Here is a 25,733-nt window from a genome sequence, read left to right on the forward strand (position 1 = left end):
TAAAAAATTACAGTGAATTTAAGTTTTTCATACAGAAATTGTTTTTGTTCTATTTCGGTTGTTTTATACACTGGAGCTATATATTAAACTAATAACAGGACTAGATATACCTCATGTCATTATGTGTCCAAAGTTGCATTACAACCCAACATGTAGTTTTAAAATGAGAACGAAAGTCCGTTTGTTATGGGAAGGTGAAATTCGGCCGAGCTTGCCGGCGACTCAGGCTATTTAAAACTACATCTCACCTTACATCTTGGGCAACATTTTATGGCAAAACTTACCAAAAAGCCGCATCATTGGCCATGGCATCAGTTACACGTTTTGAGACTTATGAAATTGTAACTCGTACGGTCAAGTAATTTAATTTCAGTACCATTTCACAGTGACAGTAGTACCTATGAGATCTTTAGCGACTTTCATATTGATTGGCACTGACGGGTTACGAAATGGTGCGTATTAAATTCTATGACTGTATCTTAAAACAGGATTCTAAAGAAGAGCGCCACACTTTCCCACTTGACGGTCCTCGAACAGATGTACAATCATCGAGAGACAGGATTGACAGCTGGTTAATTATAAACCGTGCGCTATTTATACTTTAGTCTACAGTTAACAGACAATTAGTGAACCTTATTGTTAAGACATTAAGGTCCATCGGTGATCAGTTAGTGTCACTATTTATTCGCTGACCGGACTGTTGTCAGGTGCGCTGAATAGTGTACTTAACTATTCCTTTAAATCAATAATTTGTTTTTATATCCTTAGGTACAAAAAGTAAGTTAATTTTTCAAACTGTATTTCTTTATTATCTACATGTTTTAAAAAATGTCCAAATTCGCGCCTAACGACTTTTTTTTAAACCTACTATTTAAACCAAATAAAATATCCTAAAAAAACGCCAATGCATCGTACCTATCATGCCTGGAGCATCCCCCCGCTAAACTGTTAGGGAGACCTGTTGGATAAATTAAGATGTTTGGTCTAATAGGTACCATACATCCATTATAATAATTGCATTCCGACTATTAATGGCTCTATTGAGTCATTTATAGTTACAATGTGGAGTTATTTGATGTTATAGATCTAACTTCATTTGAAACATTTAAATGCTGAATGATAGAAATGTTTCAATGCAAACTCAAGATTCGTAAGAATATCAAGTCGTGTCTGTTTGTGACTATGGAAAATTGACTGTTTTTGTTTACTTTATGAGTAGTTCAAGCAGATATTGGAATGCTTCTTGCATTAATGGTCAATTGCCCCACTGAGACGCTCCGAATTTTGGCCCAATATATGTACTTACATCGGCATTCGAAACTGTCTGTTATTCTCCTATTTTAGTACTCATATAAGACATGGACGTATAACCCACATGGCAGACGAAACACCTTACGTTTTATTGCTTAATTATACATAATATTCCAGCATAAGGTATGTTTTATTTTATTTTATTCGCCATTGTTCGGGTTCATCGGCCCGCCGGAACACGAATTTGCATTTTATCAGTTACTTCAAACTGTTGACACGCCACGCCACCGCCAGCTCAAATATTAATCAAACGAGTATTGCCGAAAATACAATACTTGCACGGAATACAATAGTTTATGATGCACTGTGTGGCAGTCCTGCCCCTTCAACACAGTGAATCAAATCACAGTGACCAGGCTCACTACTGGCATGCAGTGCATCGTAAAATATTGTATTTCGTGTAAGTATTGTATATTCTGCACAGTCGTAACAGAAACGTATAGAACCAAACTTTTACAATTTGGTTCCTTTTTGTAAAATCGTTAGAGAATTTTAGATATTTTTGATTCGTAGTCCCCGCCGCTACTATGCATCCTGCTTCCTGACTGTATTTTCCTACTTACCTACATTTTCACTTGTTTTGTAATATGTTTGTGTATCATCTAGAGATGAATCACCCTATGGCCTATACGTCATATTGTCATATACTTAACATACCATATGACACAAATATTAGTAAACTTCTCTTACCGGAAATATAATCTATAATGCAAATATTCTATAATTACGTCAAAGATCTCTTTTTGCAAAAATGTGACGAGACGTCAGTGACGTAATTGTAGCCTTAAAATATGATAACAAACCGTCATAATCGCGTATAATGACGTACGCTGTCGGCTTACGTTGACACAAAACAGGACGCTCACATTATTATTATAATATGTAGATGTAGACCCGTTTAAATCATTTTTTAATTACTAATAGCTATACTTAAATAACTATTTATGGGCATAATGTAAGCTTTAAGCCAATAAACATAAAACTTATTCGATACATAAGTGATAATCTTTTGCCAATAGAATAATTGAAACTTTTTTAACAATACTTATAAATCTTAATTTTAAAATTCAATTAAAAAACTGCTGACTTATTTATAATTAAATCGTTTAACCCAGTTTATGATCGGGTACACACAAAATTAATTTGTAATCACAAACAAGCAAACACACACCCAATAAGCGTCAGCGAATAATATTTACCGTCTACGTTTCATAATAGGTACAAGCGCTAGAAATATCACGTTTTAATTTAATGAAGAGTCGTTAATTAGGCTATTACTCAATATGCTAAATCCCTAGTCTCGCCTGAAAGATTACTTATTAATAATTTCGAGCTAAATTACACTTTAAATAAAGGAAAAAGTCGTTAAAAGCGGCTCAACCTCGTCGGGCAACGATCGTCCTAGTGCTGGGACGTTTCAGGACGTTCCCCAGACAGTTGAGCCCTAGGTAGTTATTGAGGTGTTCTTTCAATACCGACATTGACGCCTCAAACGAAACGCACGCTCGACATTGGTTATAACAAATGTATGGCTGTCGGCGTCAGCGTCCAGTGTGCTCGCTCGGAGCCTGCGTTCCGTGGCCTTCGGGTTAGTCAGGCTTATTTATGTCGGCATTGGAATAATTTGGCAACACCATCCTATAAGTCATGTTTTCACAGAAGTTTGACACTTATGGTGGTATTGCCAAATTGTTAATGCACACTCGTAGCCGGGCGCCGTTATAAGTGCAATTCAGCTCGATCGAGTGCAGTGTTTCTTGACCGATAGTCCACTCTTGGTTTCTAGAAGCATCCGAAGTAGGTAGTACGCAAATATAAACCCTTTGATGACTTTATTCGTCATATAGGTTTCCAAAAAAAATGTTGGTTTCCTTATAATTGCAAGGTCAAAAACTACTAATCTCTAAGATTTCCTTGCTATCCTTCATTTTTATAGTCTTGTATATAGGGGTCAATTCAGTTCTGCCAAAAATCAAGTCTTTCGTTATTCCGACTATAAAGCATACCCCGTCCACTTGTTATATTCGCCTATAGAGAGCACTAATAAGAAACTTCTAGAATAATAATAAAGCTACCTTAACCTTTGAAATATATATCTGGGTAAGGACTCTGGTCTGGCATAGGTGGCGTTCTGCTCAAAATGTACCTGGTTTTTACCTTCAAACATGCCTGTGTAAGGCCTTCCAGTTATTTCTCTAAATCGAGTACGTTACACTTTACACGGGGTTGTAAGTTGTAAGCCCGGAGCCCCGGAGATCTGTCTAATGCCCTGCTGCCTACGCTTAGTATCTTCATAACCTTCCATTTTACAGACTGTTATTTCAATTTGGTCTCACCTTTGTTAAATCGTTTGCGAATTTATAATGGTTTTATTAGTTTTTCGAGTAAACAAATTATTGATCGTCTAAGAGCTGAATTAGGTGCGTTAACCTGAAGGTTGAGGTGACTGGGGTCGAAAATTGTTATGTGAAAAAAAAAAAGCTGACATTTGGCCGAGTTCTAGATCTCGGTGACATCTAACTTATTTTGTCTAGTCGGAGCACAATTGTTGTATGAATTTTAGCTTAATTAATTAATTTACTCCCACTTATAATTTAATAAACTCTAAAAGTTATTTAGAAATCAGATGACATTTATCAGACTAATAAAAAAGAAGACAATATTTCAAAGCAGTTTCCCTTTGTTAGTCAGCAGCAACTTATTAAGTGCCACTGGAATGAAAAACCTATTTCTATAGATGAAAGTTTCGAAACTACATTTCTACCGACAAAATCACGATTCGGAACTAAAGGTTTCGTCAGAAATGACAAAATAGTGTTTGATATCATTGCGTTAATGTTACACTGAGTTTAGTATTTGATCATATTGTTGGCAACAAGGTCTGTGATGCGGCTGTCTCATGTTCTCTTATCATATATGAACTTCGTCTTGATAATAAACTTATATATCTATAGCTATACCTGCTGATTGTATACAAATCTCATCTGGAGTGCATTACATACATTTCCGCCAAGTATTTTTGGCATCGAACTGTTATTTACTTGAAAATGGCAGAGCAACGACCCCTCTAGGTCGACCAGGCAATGCACTCGTACAATGTTAGACTGTCAGTATGTTTAATTTTTGTTCGCACTTCGTTATATCATTTGTACTGAAGGTCGCTCGAAAGTAATTTGCGAGTGTTTTAAATTAGTGTTCTTGCCGTTTTCTGTGAGTTACTTAATTATTTATTTTTCTGCAAAATATTAATTCTGTTTACAGTTTATTCAAACACGTTGTTTTATTGTAGGTAAGGTGGTCAAGAATATCGGAACATGCACCTAACGCCTTGACAATAGAGGCGGGTTCAGATATTTGTGAGCATCTTGGTTGCTCCGATATTTCTGATGGCGACTGTATATCGCTGTGGTTCTTGCTTTACATTTTCATGAAGTACTAGCCACCCGCCCTGGCTTCGCACAGATATATATTAGAAATATAAACCTACCTCTTGAAAACCGCAAATCCGTTGCGTAGTTTTAAAGATCTAACTAAGCATACATAGGGACAGACAGACAGCGGAAGCGACTTTGTTTTATACTATGTAGTAAAGCGGGCCAAAAATAGCTATGTAGTACCAGTGACAATAAATATGAAAACCCCTTCTTATTGTTGTCACTGTGACTGGGACAAATCATCACCTAAACTTTGTACTCACTAACCGACCTTATTTCTCAAGTTAATACACCATGCAAATGACGTATTACTTGAAGTCTTAAACTAATTTGAGTGGTACAAAACGAAATTATACCTGAACATAATATCTGCGTCGTGTTGAGAATTCGGCCATTATTTTGCAATTTGAACAATGCTCCGCCGGGTAAACATCCTAGTCGGTACGCACTCATTCTTGATGTTCTTTTTGCGTAGTAAAGTTCCACTAATTAGGTACTAGGTTTTGTGGAAGCGGAAGTCTCACTGCACTTCTTTGATGTCCTAATATATTGGGATACCAATGTAGGTGGCACTACAACTAGATTTCAGATTCCTCAGACATAGGTATTTATATGCCATTGCTATCTCCGAAGAATGATCTTTAGCAGAAAGGATTGTTCACTACATCTGTAGCAACTTTTAACTTGTATGGCCTATATATACTTCTTAGTGAAATAAGCCGACTAAATTGTCGAAATCCTTTTATTTTCGTCCACTATTTTACTGCAAGTCACGTGCAACGCTGAAGTATCAAGTGCACTAATTCAATTTAAAAGGTTTACTGATCGCTTTACTAGCTCTAATCTACGAGTTAAAAGTCTACATATAGATGCTTCCTGAAAGTACACGTATTAGTTGTATATGTAAATGCAAGCGATGCTTACAAAAACAATATGATTGCTGTTAATTCCTTATGGATCATATTATCAGATCTTAGTACTGACAGGCATGTAGCAATCAGGCGGTTCTCAGTCATATAAACAAAAATGCCTTAAAATACTTAAGAATTATTAGATTCTCGGCCATGAATTTCGTATGTAATGGTAAATATGCCAAGGCTTGCTTCCCTGGTGTGAAACATTCTTAGTCCCTCTAGCTCACGCTGAGTCTTGTCCTATTTCCTGTTGTGCCGGATTTTTAACACACTTGTAACAAACAATATAATCAAATCTTGTAAGTCATTTTACCGTTTCGTTTAGGAACTTTTGCAAGTATGACAAAACAATTACGTGGTGCCAAGTACCTTCGGCAATAACTAAGCGTAGAGACTAGAGACACTTTAAACTTTCAGGGTTATTTACCTACAGATAATGCCAATAACTTTCATAGATAAGATATATACTATGTTTATAATCAAATCACCGTGTGCTCAGCTTATCAATTAAATAAGTCAGCGTGATAACCCTTTCAGTATTTTTCAACTTGTTGACGCATTGGTGCATTATTGACTTAGTAGTATTATGCGGTCATTTAGGTTATGGCTACCGGAATAAAGAGTGCAACGTATAAAGGACAGGTCTAAACAGTCTAACTAAACTCCCTGATTTTAAGTTCAGGTAAGAGTTGGAACCTGGCGACGAGTCGCGACTGCAGATGACACATCGCGGCGACACGATTGGTTTCTGTTTGTATTTCTATGAAATGTCATTCGAAGTCAGCGACGTGTCGCCCGACGGTAGATCAGGCCGCGTAGCCAACGTGCAAATCGCTTACGCTCCGTAGCGATCGAAACGCAACTGTCACTGTCGCACTAATATGGACGAGCGATAAAGAAACACAAAGCGTTTCGTTGTCGAAGCGATAGCGATTGTCACCTTGGCTAGGCAAGCAGTATTGCCTTGCCTCTCTTGGCGCTACCGTTCCGCAGTCTGAGTCGAAATTATAACACAGCGACATGACACCGTCGTCTGCATTCGCGACACGTCGCCGGGTTCCAACTTGTACCTTTATAGTTACACAGACCAATTCTGAAGCGGTAAACTTACTGCGACACTGCATGCAAAATTGCATCTAGAACGTGATAGTCCCCCGGGATTGTAAATATAGTTATTGGACTTGACTGCCTTTTTATAAACGAATAATTAGTACTTATATTGATTTAATTGGTATCTGTAGTCAAGGAATTTAATTTCTTCTTCTTTGTTGTACGAAGTGACCCAGAAATCAATTTCCTTGTCCGTACAATTGAAATATACTTTTGTACAATCTTCAATTGAATTTAAGTCTAACATGTCAGATATCATTAGCATTCTTCTAAAATTACACTTACCTAATCCATCTGGTTAATTAAGTACAAAATTACAAATACGAAATAATCACATAATTACAGTAGAAGAGATATCAAGTAACCAAACCCACTTACTAATGACGTTATTCATAAATGCGCTATAAGCCTCAATTAGCTAATAATCTTATGTCTATGTTATTCACTGTCATTTTGGCTTATGTTCTGTACCTATAAGTAAGAAGATAAACTAATTGATGCTTGTAAACTTTTATCAATAAGGGGGTAAGTCTGGCTAACGGTATTTTCTCTTTGTTTCAGCGTACGGCAAAGTGTTTCTAGTAAAAAAGAGATGCGGCGTCGACGAGGGCAAACTATACGCGATGAAGGTGCTCAAAAAGGCTTCAATAGTCCAGAAACTAAAAACGGCAGAACACACCAGGACAGAGAGACAGGTTGGTTTTTTATATTTTTTACACTGTATCACTATATAATCACACAGAGTTGACAAGAACGGTCGCTAAAGACAAAACTTTGGCTTCATGGCAAGTCGATTTCGTATGCGCACAATGCACACACTTATTTAGGTTGAGCCTAGTCTACCGCTTAGAAGCGAGTTTTGAATGTGTGCGTGTCATGCGTAAACACAAGGACCAATCAGCGTGTACTATACTTCTCGCATCGAATGATGGTCCCTATGACAGTTTAATTTTATATGGGGTAGCTGTCACATAAAATGTTTAAAGGCATTTTTTGGAAGTTTAGTACATTAATTTATTTAGATATGTAACATTTAAGGAATAAAAATACCTACGGTAAAAAAAAGATTTTTCTTCAATTATTGTTTAAATTAAGCGCAACCAAAAGAGACTTAAAGGAATTCTAGGGACTATCATTCGACGCGAGAGGTATAGGAAATTACAGTTTGGTCATTAGCGACACTACCTCTGCCTGTCTTTAAAATCTATGGTTAATCCCATAAGTCACGTAGACCAAAGTATTAAGGCGAGGTTTCCCCAGGTCCTGGAAGCAGTGAGAGAGTGCCCGTTCCTGGTTACACTACATTACGCCTTCCAGACAGACTCCAAACTACACCTCATACTTGGTAAGTCTCACATATCCTTGAAATAGTTATTTGTGCAACAAGTGAGCAAAGTTGGTTTTTGCTGCGACCGCTAATGCTAAGTCTCGAGCAAATTCTAATTACGAATCTTGAGTGTAACGACGGACCTAGGGCACGAGGTGCTAATAACTTTGGTCTCATGTTGCACATACAAATTTTCTTTTTAGCATCGAGAATACAACTACAAGGTGAAAGGTATTTAATCATATTTTTATTATGGTATTTCTATAGAGGAAACTACTACGCTACTCTTGTTTGAGCTGCTGAGGCTAAACGATATTTAGCACCCACGGACTAACTTAGGTCTTACGATTCATCTCTTTTAGTACAGTCAGCTCCAGAGAAAAGGTACCCCCCCTGCATAGAATTTTTGTATGCAGGGGGGGTACTTTTTCTCTTCAGCTGACCGTACATTGCGATAATAGCCCATGGAATCGGTACATTTTACCTAACATCAAATGAGGAAGTTCTGTTTTTAGGGTTCCGTAGCCAAATGGCAAAAAACGGAACCCTTATAGATTCGTCATGTCCGTCTGTCTGTCCGATTATATCACAGCCACTTTTTTAATATGTTGGTAGTGATGAAATGGTAATAACAAATCCAACTTTTCGCCCTCGAAAGCCCTTGGGATCATTGTAAAGTACATGAAAATCCATTAAATTTTAGGATTTTTTAAAGTTTTTGTAAAAAAATTCCACTAAGAACCGAAGTTAAGGCAAAAGTCACTATGCACACTTTTAAGAAGAGGATATTTGCAATTAATTGACTATAATTAAGTCTTAGTAAGCCAAATAGTTTCTAAGATACGGCTTTTCAAAGGTTTGCAAAATTTTGAACCAACTGTTATTGCAAAAAAGGTTGTACCAGCACTTGTGGTTGCAGGAAAGCAGGACTCAAATGCTCAGTTGTTTGCAACTACAGCAATGGTCAATCCTGCGAGAATATACAGGACCGGAGATGTGTGAAAAACCATTCATTGATAATCCATCATCAAATGACAATTTCAACCGGCCTGATCAGGTTGACGAAGAAATGCTACCACACACGCTGGCCCCAAAAGGAGTGCTGTGGATTCAGACGACAAGCCTGATTCATCAAAGATATACAAGAGATACGAGTTATAACATTTTCCCTCGCTGTACTGTATATTATACACACAATGATCCGAAGGGCTTTCGAGGTGGAAAACTTGGATTTGTCATTACTATTTCATCACTACCAATATATATATAAAACAGAACTACCTCATTTGATGTAAGGCAACACCTCTTTTTTTGGTATGATTTCCATGTATTATAAAGATAAGGTTAGGTCGTGCTTAGGTAAGGTAAAAAGTTAAATAGTCCAAGCTTCAAGTAAAACAGGCGAAGAAAAATGACGAGCGACTAAGTAACATAACATACATCTATACCCCCAATAATTAGGATAAAACAACATGTCTTTTTTGTTTGACATGGATGTAATTTACTGCATGGCAATTTTGTATTCACGTGACGTTTATTTCTTTAATATTGAAAAACTTGCAGAGTTAAAAATACAGCGTAAATTTAAGCTAATTTATATTAAAGTGCTCAAGACAAGTCTATTAAGAAAGACTATACGATATTACTTCTAGGGATGAAACTGACATTTTATCTAACTAAAAGCCAACGAAGCTTCTAGAATAATTAGTTATCATGTACAAAGGATGCCCTTGACACGTTTCTCTGAATATTGTAAAAAGCTTAGCTGTCTAGACTTGCGCAACTGGTATTATACATCCTTTGTTAAGCATCCGTCCTGCTCTGACCATAAAAGAAAATAATTATATTTAAATATGCGGGCATTTTGGATTGGTGAAGGGATTAACCAGGAATAGGGGTTGAATTGAGAATTAGTCTGCAAAACATAGTTTGTTTGAGCTTTTCTTTAATTTATACTGATTATCAGAGCAATGCGCTCACATATGATTGAAGGAAAACCCTAGAACCTATTTAAAATTAGGTCTCTAACGTTCAAATATAAATGTTTATTAGTGGAGGTTAGGGTTGCAATCCAGACCCAACTAGTCTAAAATAAGAATACCCGGATAATTCGACAGATCTTCCGTAAAAGAAATCAGGTAATGGACTTGGAGGCGCGGACATTTTAAGAATGGTTTTAACTTATGCTTATATTATATCTATCGAGTGAGTCGCTTAGTAACTTATCTTTTTGCTACTTGTAGACTTAATGGTAAAATTTGAACAATTTTATGGTAACTAAACTAACGAACAAATTCCATCTGATTGCACCAAATAAATCTACGCACTAGTAAAATACCGAAACATAGGTAAATGTTACAGGATATTCGCAATACGTTACTCCCAGGGCTTATTTACCGGACTAATATATTACTCTCCGAGGACGTGTAAATCTGTCAGTGTCCCAATAAGTTGACATATAAATGCTCACATTCATCTAACTTCATGTAGGTTGCAGTAATATAATCCATTTGCCCTTTGAGAAGATAGCTTTGACTCATTTTATGAGATGGGTATTATATAAAGATATACGAAGTCTTTATTGAGTTACTTTCGTAAGTAATCTCCAGACATCGGATTCTAGCGAGTTCAATTTAATGACAGATGGGTAGTTCCTATATCAATAATTTAAATTGTTTCCCCGGAATATTCGTGACAAAAACATAAAACACACTTCTTGCTTCGCAAGCAGAATCACTACCAACTAGGCTAGGTTAATTTTAATGTTTTAAGCCTTAATTTGACATAAACGCCGGAAGGTGCTCATTATTCTATTTCAGAAAAAAATGCTAAATGATGCTTATAGGTTAGGTGATCATGTTGCCAAGTCATAGATTTTATCCTTTTGATTGTTTTGATATATCTTTTGCTTTTGATTTTTCTTTCATAAAATGTATCAAAAACACTTGAGTTATTTAATGGCAAGGCAAAGACATCCATTTTTTAAACACGAATAATTCCACTAAATTAGGATACTAACTTGTGTGTCAAATCAATATCCATCCGTCTAGGCACCAGTCTAGGTCTAATCGATAGGGCGACCGCTAGACCGTTGAACCTCCAGACCTCTAAGGTCCTTCGGGCGTCGAACTACCTCTGAGGTCAGGTCTGGGTCTAACGACCCGAGCTGCGTAATGGGTCATGTTGCCTTTGCGGAGGTTTTTGATGAGGATAAACAAAGATGGATATAATATATGTTAACAGAGAGAAAAGTTTTTCGCAAGATCCTGGTACCTATTCAGAGAGAGAGAGTTTTTCCGGAGTCTCCAGGTGCCGTCACCCGGAGACTGCGGAAAAACGCCGAGATCGAGAAGTTAGTAGCCGAGCCCAATAACATCGGCGAAACGAAAGCCCCCAGATTTCTCTGGATCGGTCACCTACTCGAATGGGCGAGGATCGGCCTGTCAAGAGGGCGTTCATGAGACGACCGACTAGTAGCCGTCCGGTGGGTCGGCCCAAGTATCGCTGGGAAGACAGTGTGGCGGCGGATCTACTTCAGCTTCTCGTCAATAACTGGCAGGAAGTTGTGCAGGATCGGGACAGATGGCACGCTCTCGTTTGGAGGCCAAGTCCATTTCTTTTTGGATCACTGAGCAACAATAGTTAGTTATATGTTAACTTCGTGTTGGGTTTAGAGACCTTTCATTATTTCTTTCAGGCGCCTATTTCACCAACTTGTCAATTGTCACCTGCCCATGACTATTTCCTGTACGTTTCTGATGGGTCGCTGAGTGACAACCGTATCTTACTTACCGCATTACCAACTGGCGACTGAGGTCATAATGCCATCTCTTGTGCCATCTGTTGTGTGTATGTTTAGAGTTACGTATTATAATATAAGCTACGTTACGTATTTACGTAGTAGGTATCAATCATGTATCGAGTCAGTCTGTAAGTTGTGTTTGACGAATGAACACATGTATCAATATTCTATTTTATTTATTACAACCATTCATCCATACACTCTATCACTCTTGGTTGGTCTGAACATGGGTAATGGAGATAGCATTATGATCTCAGTCGCCAGTTGGTATTGCGGTAAGTATAGCGTCGATGCGTAGTGAAGTAGGGGCCAGGATCTCATTTTTCTCCAACTTGCAATGAAATGTTGACATGACTTACTTCATTTTAGGTCCGAAAATACTACGTATCCGGTGCGATGAGTAAAGGAATTTCATTGAGCCTTACACACCTAGGCCTATAAAGCAACCTTCTTTTGTTTTTAAACGTCAAGTTGTGACACGTCTTGGCATTCAACCCTCAAATAGTGGTAGATTCATATTTTGGTTTTAGCTGTGTAAACCTACGAATAAATAAATTGACTACAATTTTTTTTCATTGCAATTTTAATAAAAAACACATCTCGGCCTATCCTACTGAGCCTGCAATCCTTCGTATCCCGGCCTCTCTCGTAATGTATATTTTGAAGCAACTACGTGTTACGGTGTTACAGTAAAAGCGTCTCTACTTGTAGCAAAGATAGAGGTTGAGTAAGATGTGTAAAATTCAAGACAATTTCGTGCTTCGAATTTTTCAGCTAAACAAGATGGCGATGTACGCTTCGTTTCACTGAAACTTCGATATTATTTGTAATAAGTCTAATGAACCTTGAGTTTGACTACCGATTAGATCACCACAAAGGCATCCAATATTTTTTGAGAAAATACTATTCCTTAGGAGCAGTGAATGTCTGGCCTGCCTCGTATTGAAGTCATAGTTGGCGCTCGGCCTTGGTAAACTACTCGTCAGACAGTCCTTGATTACCGCCTACGCACTAACTTATGCGAAACCTATTTTCGCTCCAATTTTAAGAAGGTTCTCTTCAAAATGGAATTAATTAAAACATGAGTTATTGGTATATGTATTAATGTACCTTATGTATTAATGTTTGTTATGTTTTAGTTATTTTGATGATGACATTGACATATTAAATACATAGTAGTTATGTATTCTGTAGAACTAGTTTTAAGATTGTTAGCTTAACAGTCTCTTGACGTGAAATATGTATTTCATACAATTTTTTATTTTTTTTATTCTTTGACATTTGGAGAACCTTTACACCTCCAAATCTTATTATTGTGTATTATTATTTTTCTCAGACCGTGGGGACCTTATACATCTCCAAACTTAATGTATTAACCGTGGAGACTATACGTCTCTGTCATATTGTATAATATACTTAACTTGGTACATACTAGTTATGTACAGAATGTAGCATTGGTTTATGAGACTGCTAGTTTAACAGTCCAGACGCGGTTTATTTATTTAGTATAAATTTTATTTTGACACTTGGAGAGACTTTACACCTCCAAATTTTATTAGTATTAGTATTCTGACATTGGGGACCTTTTACATCTCCAGATTTAATGTGTTTTTAACCATAGAGACTATACATCTCTATTGTATTGTATTAATTATTTATTTTAAGATTATTATAATGTAATGTTTACCCAGGTATTGGCTGTTGTATTTATAAATGTTGTTATGTATTTTTCATGTCACTATATGATGTTACTATAAATGTTGTATTGACTTGTAAAAGAGCCCTTGAGGCCTACTTGCAGAATACATTTTTGAATTTTGAATTTTGAATTTTGAATTTATAAAAGACTGGGTAGTTAATTGGGCAATCGACAATCGATCTCTGTTATTGACATTTTGCTGGGACATGTGGGAGCACGGAATATATACACGGAATGTGTCTGGGGACCTAGCCAAGATGACAATTGTTCGCAGAGAAACAAAACGAAACTATAGCTGCCTCTATCGCACTAATGTGAAAGAGTGATGGATAGAAAATAGCGTTTCGTTTCGTTTTCTGCAAATGATTGTCATCCTTGCTAGATCCCAGGTATTCGCGACTACAACCAACTTGCGTCGGAACGTTGTAACAAATAAATTCGCAATATATCCGGTCTAAATTTCACGAGAATCAAGCTGAATTACCCCCTTATTCATAAAACTTTACGGGCCTGATTTGGTTACATTATGTTTTAGCCTTTCTTACAAATACATAAGTCCAATTCACAGATAAAGACAGACGATTCATCGCTAATTCGGGCCAGTAACGCTTTTATGAATAATGTCATTAAAATTAAATATTATGTTTTAGTATGCAACCGAATTGTCATTTCGTCAGATCGTCTTGATCTTATCTATTTTATTCGCAAGGCTATTCAAGTTTATTAGATAAATAAGAAAACAATCTTGATACATTAAGCGTATTTATCAGAGCAAAAATCTCAGGTTACCTTTCACCACTTTCACTTGTGACGGACCTGGATTCTAGAATGTCAACAAAACAGACTTTCAGCAGTTTATCATGACCATGATACTTAGTTGTCCCAATAGTATTGCGGTTGGTTTTGTGATTGTAATATCACAATTTACAAACCGCTATCAATGTGGTGTTTTTAATGTTCTATCGGAGTGTCTGGGTTGCAGGGCGTAAATCGTTCATTTGTTTTACGTTTGTTTTGAGATCTATTGCATTTCGTGTGTGTCCTTAAAATAGGTAGCCAGTGGGAGTTCTAAAGACGTTGCGTCACTGAATGGTAGTGAAGAAAGCTTTAAACCTTAGCTAGACTTGTACGCTTAGTTATCAAAAATATCCCGACTTTTTTGGCCGATTCGACCGACTTTGATTCGACTGACATACTCAAAAGTTTGACACTATAGGTATTTCACTGTGAAGAGATATTTAGACTGCATTTAAAACGTAGATATTTTTGCTTCATTGAACTTTATGTATAAATTCTCTTAACTTAGATAGCATAGCAATTATCTGTCTAATCGCCATACTCTGAAACTATTATCGCCATTGCTATTACCTTGACCTACTAGCACACGTTTGAATTCGATCTACAAACCCACAGACAATACTTCTTAATGAACGCTATGTTTGGTCGCCGAACCATATCGCTGTCAGGTTGTCAGCTGGTATTACAACAGAAGAAGTATTTCTGAACCGATACGACCTTCAAACATTCAAGAAAAGAGTGTACCTGTACCTACTCACATCTAAAAGGCAGGCAACCCACTTGGAACCCCTCTGGTGTTGTAGATGTCCATCATGTGCTCGTGTGCCTCCTGTCATAAAAATATAAGAAGCTAAATAAGCGAGGTGACTTATGACTTAGTTATTTCAGATACTTTTGACCATGTGAGCGAGATGCAGTGGCGTTTCCAATCTGTATCTCTTCGGCTACCACAAGTTTGACACTGACATATTCGCTAGTGTGTGAAACTTACTTTCTATGCATCTCGCTTGTACTCGCATATTAGGGCGAGCGAGATGTATAGAAAATAAGTTACGCAGACGTTAGTCAATATGTCAGTTTGACAGTGCTAAGGCAATCGTGGTTATGCTACTGTTCTCTGTACTTTTCGCCGATTTGAAAGTTATTTTTCGCGAATGTATTTAATAAATGCCCCAGTTTAGGTAACTTTTCTTACGAGTAGTTACAATTGACAAATCGAGCCAGTCAAGCAGTTATTGCGCGTTGCCAACTCTAAGAAGGTTATGACCACAACAATAATTCGGTTCTCGTCTCTTCTTTAGATATACCTGGATAAGGTATATATAGATAAATCCGAATTTTCTGATATATGTAACACTCTTCCGCAAGATTAAGTACAACTTTTTTTTTATCTGTACGACTCAGATACTAAAATGCCAGAAATTTTACTAATACTTGTCTTCCGACTAGTCCTCAACACAATCTACAATATCTTCATGCACCAAAGCACATCAGTAATGATATGACTAATACTCTATTAGGGGTTCGATTCTAGTCCAAGCAAGCAGGTCAAGGGAACATACCGTTACCTTACCTTACCGAGTCAAGCTCTCTGTCATACCAGTTTAACTGGACCTGTGAAATCTTAACAGATCTGTGAGAGGCTTTATACTGGTGTTTGTGAAACTTGGACTCGCTTGTGCTAAATAGGCGTTAGGAGTAACGCAGTGCCTTGCGTAAATGATGCGGCTATGACTTTTTTCAAGTGATTTTTGACTTTATGCTGTTGAGTTAGAGTTGGTATTGGATGGGTTGGGTGTAGTTTTCTAATTGTTAAGCCTATGTCGCTGGTCTGGTAACGATTCTTTTTAGTCTCCAATTATTGTACTAGGTTGTTGTTTATGTATAACAAATTGCTGTGGGCTAAATAACTAAGTATACCTAGTAATTTTATTTTAGTTGCCAAATAGATAGAATAGATATAATTCTTTTGATAACAAAAGTCATTATAATAAAAGAAATAATAGTTTTATATATTCGACAATCACAAACAGTTTACTTAGTTTTGCAACAAAACTTTACGTTCGAAATATTATTTATCATAAATGATAAAAATAAACGTTCAAATCAGTCGCTTGTTTTTATGTCCTAAAATAGCACACAGTTTATTATTTATATCTCAACCTAGCTTTTGCTCGGTGCTTTGAATGGTGATGACTGAACAAATAAAGAAATAAAATATACAAATGGCGGACTTAATGCCAAAAGGCATTCTCTACTAGTCAACCATTGGGTCAATGTAATATATAATATTTCTTTTTGTTGATTTTTTCTTAAATCATGAATTTAGTTTTGGATCTAAAGTAAATAAGGTGGCCCTTACATGGGTCAAGTATCTTATATGAATTAGCACCACCTCTGTGTTTAGTCGCGAAGAGGTAACAGATAGTCATACAGAGCTACTTTTATTAATTTTATTATTTATAGTATAAGTAGGTATTCATATTTGGACCCGGGTACGTCCTTAAACTACGTCCACAAGAGAGGTATGGGCATTGTGAATGTCATCTCGCTTTGTGTGGTTGGGCACAGCACAACGGAAGTCATTCCAGATCTAGAGCAGAGCCTGTTCTAGATCTGGAATGACTTCCGTTGACTGGGGCAGTACCTGCACCTTACAGAAAACCCAATAACACTATACCCTACTCATAGTGTTGTGTTCCTGCCGGTGAGTTAGGTTGCCAGAGCTCAACGAGGGGGGGAGGGGGTTAGAGTCGGCAACGCGCATGTAACTCCTCTGGAGTTGCGGGCGTACATAGGCTACGGATACTGCTTACCATCAGGCGGGCCGTATGCTTATTTGCTACCGATGTAGTTTAAAAAAATATAAATATAAACACATTACTGTGTCAGTTACCCGTGTTTAATAAAAATTACGGATCTGTCCTATTTGACTCCGCAAGGTGACCCGCAAATTACACTTGTCTGGTTTATGGCTGAAACATATTACTGTCTCTTTCACTCGTTACTGCAATGATAAAGACTGGGATAGCAGATGGCATTACATAATATATTTGAATACATATATTTGTTAAGTCCTTGTGAAGGATATATATTTTTGGATATAATATATAATTCTATAGTAAAAGGTGAATATACACGTGATGTTATAGTGCACTGTACGCTTACCACGAGGTTGACATTGACCTGATATTGACATTCGTTAGCGTGCGTAACTTACTTTCTAATATGCATCTCGCTCGTACTGGCATATTAGTGTATAGAAAGTAAGTTACGCCGACGTTACCGAATATGTCAGTGTCAAACTGGTGGTAGCCGTACTGTACTGCGATTCGAGCTAGTTTTTATACGTTTAAGAGGCTGTCAACACCCAATGTCCTTGAAATTGATGTTACTTAAACAGTTTTTTAAGAAAGACTATTTGTTTTAGTCAAGTAATAAAAATATTTGTTCATATTAATTATTTTTCAAAGACCGTGGTTGTACTCGATACACGATTGAACGAAATCGGCTCGATAGAAAATAATTGCAAAGATTGGTCTTAAAATCACAATTAAACGGTTTTATGTATTTATTGTTTTGACTTATGGGTCTGCAATTAAAATCACAATTTCAAAACATTTATATCTAAACCGTGGTTGAGTAAAATATTACACTAATAACTAATAATCCACTTTTTTTTATTTAAATATTTTTCTTATTATTCCCTTGCCCAGGCCCAGTAACATGCGACAGTGCTATGTCATTTACTCCGATACAAATAGACAGTGTGCGCGCTTTAGGTATTGACAGCCTCTTAAGGCGGTTATCACACTGATACAGCGATCAGTTGCGGAAGCGTAACGTCCCGCGCACCAACATGTCTTCAGTATGTTGCACTAAATTAATTTTAATATCAAACAGTAACTTCTACAAATGTATTCGCTGTCAACGGGTAAGTGTCGGTAGGTCAGTTGGCCGGCAGTGGGCCTGCCCGATCCTATCCCGGAGCCGCGAGTTCCAGTCTCGGCCGACCGCCCGAATCTTTCCACTGTTCCTTTAATTTGCAGTCAAAGAATTTAATTTCATATATATTGTACCTTGTCACGGTGACATTCACAGACAAACAAACATTTATTCAGCAAATAAGCCACACTTTTACGTGTCAATTTTTTGCTATAAATTACCAAATTCAATTACAAATATGGAATCAATTAAAAATGTATTAGATACTTTATTAGAGATGTATATGTGTTCTCTGATATGTATCAGTATATATGTATTTATCAGAACTCTCGTTGAAATTTCGTTGAGCTCTGGCAACCTAACTCACCGGCAGGAACACAACACTATGAGTAGGGTATAGTGTTATTGGGTTTTCTGTAAGGTGCAGGTACTGCCCTAGTCAACGGAAGTCATTCCAGATCTAGAGCAGGCTCTGCTATGTATCAGTATATATGTAAATATGTATTTATGTTAGTAGTTTTAGTTTACTTAAGCTGTTGGTTTTTCGAATAAAATAAATAAATGTATACAGTCTCTAATTGTCGAATTACACAAAAAAATACAAACAACCAATACTAAAATTCTTTAGAGATGCAAGTGTCAGAGAATTTTTTTTTTAATGACCATTAAAATATGAAAGTCGCTAGGATCCTTATACTATGGTCACCGTAACAAATAAATGGTACTGATATTAAATTCCTTGACGATACAGCGCTATCGCTATCACCATATTTCAAGAAATAAAGTGCAGTTGCTATTTGCTTTCTATGAGTGGATCTCATATTTTCTGCCTGAATCTGAACTCTATATCTTAAGCAACAAGGGACACCATTATAGGTAATGAGTCACGGTGCTCGGAATCAAGTGACCTGGTTGAACGAGGAATGCCTAATCGATTACCGAGCTTTTGACTGCTTAGAAATGTACGTGCTGTGGTGCTGGCTAGGAAATTGGGCTTTTTGCATAGTTTTGTTCTAAAAACTGGAATCTATTAATCATCCTCAAGATTAGGGTTTGTACAACGGATCTGAAAGGTATGGGAAGATCCGGGTATCCGGATCCAGATAATTGTATACTCGTAACATGTACGATCCGGATTGCAAACCCTACTCAAAATAATATATAGAAAAACAAAGTGTTAGTACACAGAAGCGATGCCGTCCGCGTCCGCGAGGAGCCGACCGGCTTGCGACCGTATAAATGTGAAATGCGCTCCGACTCCGCCGTTTCGGTGGGAACCGTATACCCCATTTCATTTACCATGACGGGCTTCCACTTGAAACTGCACTAAGAGAACCATAATGTTGATCTATTGTTTAACAATTGCTTTACGGGCTCTGCTCTTCAAAGCCCGCGTGTGGTCAAATAATAACGCAAAAGGATCAATACCGGACAGTTACATGTAAGACACGACGCCGCAAAAAAGTTCGCTGGTTATCTTTTGCTGTCACTACTTGTATTGTTTACGCCTAATGACTGCCTCAAGTGGAATCCCGCCATGGTAAATGAAATGGGGTATACGTAATCGGGTAACGGAAACTATTAATAGTTCTAATCGTGCTTCCAAGATGTCAGATGGTCAGGCAACTTAATTTGATCTAAACAAACAACCGTTGCATGTAAAAAGGACAACCAGTATTTAAGATCATAAAGCACTATAACACTTAATTCCAATGCCAGCAACGTCTACACATAATATCCCAACTTTTGTACTGCAATATTTCCGAAACTGGGTCAAGCCGAGAGCAACTTACGCCGCACGAATTTCACGTTTATTAGCTTTGAAAAGAGTCACTTCTCAGAGACTTTTAATTCGAATTCTAGTGCTAAAATGGAGTTTTTATAAAAAAAATTTAATACTACGTTGGTGGCAAACAAGCATACGGCCTGCCTGATGTTAAGCAGTCTCCGTAGCCTATGTACACCTGCAACTCCAGAGGAGTTACATGCGCGTTGCCGACCCTATCCCCACCCCCCTCGTTGAGCTCTGGCAACCTTACTCACCGGCAGGAACACAACACTATGAGTAGGGTCAAGTGTTATTTGCTACAGTACTTTGATAGTAATTTAACTCCGGCAGTTTTGCGGTTGCAGGTTTAAGGCAAAAAGGTTGAAAGTTTGTCTTTATTACTCTTTAAACAAGAGTACATACTAAATAGTCTTCTACTCACTGATTTTCATCTATAGTCACTCGTCAGGTGAGACAATAAAACACGAACTCATAAGGAAACCAATTTGTACAGTGAAGGAATATTTGTGAGTAAGAATCCCATCAAAAACATTTTAATGTAAAATGTTGCCAAGACGAAACCATGAGGCTCGCACTGTCAAAAAGTTATCAGATGTTTTGTAGAGCCAAGCTTCTAACTCTACAAGCCCTAACTTCGCAAACTCTACAACTTAGTCAAAATATATGGCTTGGCCGTTCCGCCTCCGCCACCGTAACATGAGCGTAAGGTGAAAAATTTATTCACTTTTTTAGTCTTATTCATTCTACTTTACCTCGATACCAAAGCACCTATAAAATGCGAGAATAGAAAGCAGAAGTGGCTAAATATCAAATATCTTTAATTTGCATAAAATATGGTATGCAAAAACACAAACTCACATACTTAGGTCATACTGAAAGTTCCTGGAACTTAAAAAAATATAAAAAAAAACTTTACAAAATCCCTGGAATATATTTTCAAACAGCATTCCTAAAATACAAATCATCACCGAACAAATTGTATCTAAAAATAGATAAGTTATATTTTCAATAAATAAACATTTTCATTGCGTGACCTCTAAATGGCTCATTCCAGAAACTCTCAGTATTACCCACGTACATCTATTAACTATGCGGATAAATCTAATATTAAATATTATACATATCACTTCTTATAATTACAACGTTAAAAAACAAGAATGTTACAAATGTTCTAATTATAATTGTCAGGGTCTAGTCATTTCAAAAATCGCCAAAAAAAAAACATCAATTGAATAAAAACATTCTTGTATCAGCCAACTCTTAAATTTACGCTTGAAAATACTTAATGGTAATACTTTCAGCGGGCGGGTATTCAAAATTATCTACACATCAGATCACTTTGGATACGTGCCGGGCTAGCACATGATTGGTGCGACAGTATCTCGAGGCGAGATAGACTACCCGTCCCTCTTAAATTAACATAGTTAGAAAAAGACGGGATCATGTACTAAGCCTATTGGTTCGCTTAGCTATTTTTGCTAAGCGAACCAATAGGCTTAGTACATGATCCCGTTGCTGACTGTCCTATGAAGGCGTTTGACTCTTCACTACAACCTAATTCTTTCCTGGTAGACATCGTATCGCGTCAAAATGAAATCAATGTGACCGGTTACGGCGGTTATTGCTGAGTCATCGCATTCCCAGAATACCACAAGGTGACCCGGGATATTATTTATTCCTCTCAATTTTCGCGCATATTGACATAAACGCTTAGGTCACAAAAATAAATATCGACTCATGATGTAACTGGCCACAAAGGGCTTTGTAAAGGCTAATCTCTCGATACAATACTCGTGGCACGGTCACCTTACACGTGTCAAATAAAGTGCCCTATAACTAGGGTTACCAGATTTCCTATTTTGCAGGACAGCCATCTTCGAAATTCGGGGTTAAAATTTGAGACATATAATACTCGGATAGGAACACGCCAGAAACGCATCTTAAGCGGGAACGCGAAACCGTGGAAAAAATGTACTTATGTTATGAAAACCCTGCAGGGACCTGTTTTGAAAATACTTGTTATGCGGGAAATCGTATTAAAGCAGATGGTATTAAGCGGGTTGTACTGTAAGGCCAATGTGGAGAAACCGTCTATAAGGTAATACCGTCTACAAGCTCCTTCATCGCTTTTATTAACTCTTGCGTTTGTACACATATTCCACTTAGAGAAGGTTGGTAGAGCAGCAGTAGTGAAGCTCTTCTGACTGTGTCAGAGCGACGTACGTATATAAATACAACAGCTATTGCCCTATGACCGTCTTCTTAGCAACACATTTTATATGCCGGTCTTCTCCACATTGACCTTAATTGGATGTATTTGTTTGAAATCAACGTACTTACGTATCTTTAAATTACAACCTAACAGTGGGTAACAAACACTAAACAGTTATGAATTTTCCCATTTGAGGGATTGCTAATTAGAACAATACATCAACATAGTCATAGTTACTATATATTTCGTTGAAAACCTTTTATTGATACCTACTGAAAAAAAAGAACGCTTAGTAATTTATTAGGTTTTAGTGTCTAATGAATGATTAAAATTCGAGACAATGTTCTGTCCCTAATGGGACTCCTCAAATTTCGGGACATAACCAAATCCAGTTGCTGAAAAACTGATGTCCCGAAAAATTGTAGACGCCTGGTCAACCTACCTTTAACAGTTGTTTGCACTTACCCATCTGACCTTTACCCACTTCGGCATCGATTAGAACTTCACATGCAGTGAATAGGTAATAAGTTAAACGAAAAAGTGACATAAAAAGGAAATAGACGAAATCAATAAAGTGATTTTTGTTTATTAGATATTTACTATAAAATTGTTTATAGGAGTAGGAGTTTGTACTCCTACAATGATCGTGCAAATACAGGTCGAAAAATAATTTTCAAATAATAAACAAAATTCTCATAAAAACGCGCGTTGCCAACAATTGCCAAATAAACGCCAAAACATTTGCGGACCCACATTCGAACGCCTTGACCCACTGCGCCTACAGTACTGAAATCAACACTGACTTACAATGAACCTTATGGCTTCGCAATAGGGTTTAACAATATTCAGCTAACTGACAGTGTTTTCACCAAACACATTTATAACGACCCATCTCACATATTGTGCAACGCGGCAATTAAAGTATTACAATAGTCACGATTTTCACGCGCCCTTGCGTTGGAGGAGTATTCTGAGAATTATTGATATCATATTTTACGTATGTCACGCTCGTTCTGAAGCGCAGTTACATGTGTGAATGCGAAGCATTGATGTTGAAATCGATTTCATGTGTCTGAATATGTCTCTTGGTTTCTTGTTTCGCGTGTGATTTGTGGCTTTGGATGTTACATTTACCCGCCGCCCTCAGCGTGGCAGGAACTATAGAAAGGAACTATATTTCAGGCAGTATAAAAAATGATAAGCAGCTGAAATATTCAACAATGTAAGCACTTATATTTATATGAAGTGAAAAGAAGTTTAAACACCAATAAAAATGTAAGACGTGTGTCATATTCTTGCAAAATAATGAAGATAAACTTCACACGAAATGTGAATGTTGCATTGACTTTTATTGTGTTTTTCAAAAGTTGCTAACATATTTGATTCTTTTGGCTTTACAATACACGTCAATTGTCATTGTCAAATCAGTAACTGTCAACCGTAAAGCTACCTTTGAACTGACCACAGGCCAAGGGTCAACATTATTGGTTCATATGGGTCTATTAACACATTATTTTACCACCATACAGAGTTTTTGAAACATCGTGTAATTCATTTCATGTTTTTCTTTTGGATGATAACTAAAGCGCAAGGCATAGGGTTGAAAGTTGAAATATGCGTGCGAAATCAGCTTGTCATGAAGTCAGCGTTTTGTCAGCAAATCTTTTGGTCTATCTGTCGAATCTGTGGGGCAAAACACCAATTTTCGTCAGCTAACTTTTATTAATGAGCATCTATCGTACTTGAAGAGACGTCTTTGTTAGATCAGCCACTGATTTGTAAAAGCAAAGACATCTATCTCTTCACGATCGTGATGATAACATTTATGCAATAATTCAAACCACATTAAGCATTGTTGAAATTAATAGCGAGATCTCACTCTGATCCTCTTTGGTACGGTCACGTCTGAAAATATCGATACGAAATAAGTGCCAAAATATGTGTGTGAATTTATTGCCCATATATTAAGTTAGTGTATACATATTTTTGACAGATTTTTCGTACCGATATTTTCAGACGTGACTGTAGTAAAATATTCCCAAATATTCAGCAGAATGACAAAGTAACTGCAGTCTATGCTAATTTCAGACTAATTGATTTTTGGCAAGTTCTACGTTGCATAAGGGGAATTATACGAATTCCTGACATCTGTGAATTGGGACACGAAACGGGTAAGGCCACTTATGTCATGATTTTGCAATGTATGATAATTTCAAAACCTTTTCTAGAAGTAGGCTTGTTAGATTGTTTTAGGTCCACTCACGCGTTCCGGGGTTAGCCAACTAACTTGGAGTTAACCCAATATACAGTACAGTTTAACCCTGTATAAACGGTTAACTCCGAGTTGGTTGGCTGGTAAAAACGGACTGCAACGTCTGTAACCCGACTGCAACTTGTACGGGAACTGCACGCCGACGTTGCAGGTAGCGTGCAGTCCGTCTGTAACTGCCCTAACCCTTGAAAGCGTAAGTGGCCCGTAGTACGCGAATACATTGTCGTTTGTCAGTGAACATATAAAATAAATATTATTAGCGTTTATTGTGGATAGAATTGTATTGTTAAAATATTTACCGATATAACGTTAAAAAACAATGTTTTTGATATTTTGAAGCTGACTTATACGTTCTCGAGTCTCTTACCCAAGTTAACACATGATTAAATTAAAAAATTTGTAAGGAAAGGCTAAGCGAAATTAGGGTGCCTAAAGTTAGCCAACCTCATCTAATGAATATATGACTTCAAGTTGTGCTAGCTTTTAGCGTTACAAAATAAAACTTAAACTGCAAATACTTTGTTTAAGTTGTTGTTCTTTTAATGAAAATTTTCTTGGCGTATCCCAATGCGTATAATATTCTAATTTTAGAGCATCCAGGCCGCGCGTGGAATAAAACAGCGTAACGTCGCAATAAAACAAAAGCGACACGAGTTAAATTCTCATAAACGAGGGAATTTAACTAAGTTATTGATTTGAGTTGCATGGAGGCATGTTCGTGTTATGATTATTACTCGTACAACGCTTTCGAAGAAGTTGTCAAAGTAATTCCAGGTGCGTTATAGCTAATATCTCTCCTACGCTCGAAAGGAAAAACTGGGTTGTTGACATGAGCTTTTTGTGTTTATGACTCATCTCTTGACTATATGTTTTGGTATCCCAGACACGTGTCATGAGATCTGAGATAAATCAGAATAATAAAGATGCACTGCTGGCTCATGAAAACGATGACTTTACTTGTAGATTATATATAGGTAACATCTACCAATACAGAACGACTGTACCTACAGATACCTCACATAACAAAATAAAGTTTTAGCAGATTGTAAAAACATGTGAATGTTTTCAAAACATTCACACCTATTTGTTTGTACTCTTCAATACCTCTCGTTTCTCTCTC

General features: G+C 37.1%; 1 protein-coding gene across 1 annotated transcript in view; it reads left to right on the forward strand.

The window, feature by feature from the left end:
• The window catches only part of LOC133531019 (ribosomal protein S6 kinase alpha-4-like), a 126,501-nt gene that overhangs the window by 28,443 nt on the left and 72,325 nt on the right, over positions 1–25,733 (forward strand). The window contains exons 3-4 of the mRNA XM_061869094.1: positions 7,331–7,464; positions 8,030–8,114. Coding sequence (XP_061725078.1) covers positions 7,331–7,464; positions 8,030–8,114 — 219 coding nt within the window. The remainder of the gene's footprint in view (positions 1–7,330; positions 7,465–8,029; positions 8,115–25,733) is intronic.

The sequence above is a fragment of the Cydia pomonella genome, chromosome 24 (assembly GCF_033807575.1).
Source record: "Cydia pomonella isolate Wapato2018A chromosome 24, ilCydPomo1, whole genome shotgun sequence".
NCBI classification, from domain to species: domain Eukaryota; kingdom Metazoa; phylum Arthropoda; class Insecta; order Lepidoptera; family Tortricidae; genus Cydia; species Cydia pomonella.